The sequence below is a fragment of the Diabrotica undecimpunctata genome, chromosome 9 (assembly GCF_040954645.1).
Source record: "Diabrotica undecimpunctata isolate CICGRU chromosome 9, icDiaUnde3, whole genome shotgun sequence".
NCBI classification, from domain to species: Eukaryota; Metazoa; Arthropoda; class Insecta; order Coleoptera; family Chrysomelidae; genus Diabrotica; species Diabrotica undecimpunctata.
In genome coordinates this window covers 56,202,916-56,203,984 of record NC_092811.1, presented here as the reverse complement: position 1 = coordinate 56,203,984, position 1,069 = coordinate 56,202,916, and the positions used below count along the sequence as shown (strand labels likewise).

The following is a 1,069-nucleotide window of genomic DNA, read 5'->3' as shown; positions in this document are numbered from 1 at the left end:
GACGAAACATGGGTAAATGAAGGTCACACCAAAGATAAAGTGTGGGAGACTGTGTCATAACTGTCTACTGGTTTGAAAAACCCATCGGGGAAAGGAAAACGCCTCATAGTTTTACATGTTGGATCAGAGTTAGGATTTGTTAATGAAGGGGTTTTACTTTTTGAGGGAAGAAAGACAGAGGATTACCATGAAGAAATGAATGCATCTGTTTTTGAAAATTGGTTTAATAATATCTTGCAAAAATTACCAAAAAACGCTATCATTGTAATGGATAATGCATCATATCACAGCCGAAAAGTAGAAAAATTCCGACATCATTCAACAAAGAAATATATGCAAGAATGGTTACAAATAAAAAACATTCCTTTTGATATGGAGATGGTTAGGTCAGAACTTTTACATCTTGTACGTGTAAATAAAGATAAGTATAATATGTATGTAACTGATGATATGGCTAAAACAAATGGTCAAATTGTACTGCGGCTGCCTCCATATCATTGCGAGTTGAATCCCATTGAGAAAATTTGGGCCCAGGTGAAAAATGAAGTGGCACTTAAAAACACGACATTTAAACTTAAAGAAGTAAAAAAACTTCTGTTACAAGCTCTCGAGAATGTAACCACAACACATTGGCAAAATTGTGTTAATCACATTCTCAAAGTGGAGGAAAAAATGTCTAAATTAGATGGCATCATGGATAGTGTAATAGAGCCGTTAATAATTCCAATTGGCAATGACAGTAACACAAGTTCTTCAGAAGATGAATAAATTGTATCACTTGTATCTTCAAAGTAATTTCCTTCTCTAGATGTATATTTTCATTTTATCTTTCTTATTCATTATCCAAGTGTTACAAGCATACAATGCCAATAGTCACGAACATTATACCATTGCACTACCTACTTTTAATAGTCTCTTTTGTATTTCATTCCTCTTTATCAATTATTGTCACTCACCAAATATTTGAATTTGCTATATGCTGTTCTCCTTGGGTCGAATAAAAATAAATATCACAGTTCACATACCTAATATATCATATCGTGTTTATGATCATCATATGAATCTGAAC

The 1,069-nt window shown here is 32.9% G+C and overlaps 1 protein-coding gene across 1 annotated transcript; it reads left to right on the top strand.

Moving 5' to 3' along the window:
* Window positions 1–267: 267 nt before the first annotated feature.
* LOC140450831 (uncharacterized) lies at window positions 268–768 on the top strand. The gene has a single exon (XM_072544505.1). The coding sequence runs from the start codon at window positions 268–270 to the stop codon at window positions 766–768; it is 501 nt and encodes a 166-aa protein (XP_072400606.1).
* The last annotated feature ends 301 nt before the right edge of the window (window positions 769–1,069 follow it).

Bases quoted from the DNA above. Each gene is read 5' to 3' on its own strand.
- LOC140450831 (XM_072544505.1), top strand. From the start codon at position 268: ATGGATAATGCATCATATCACAGCCGAAAAGTAGAAAAATTCCGACAT.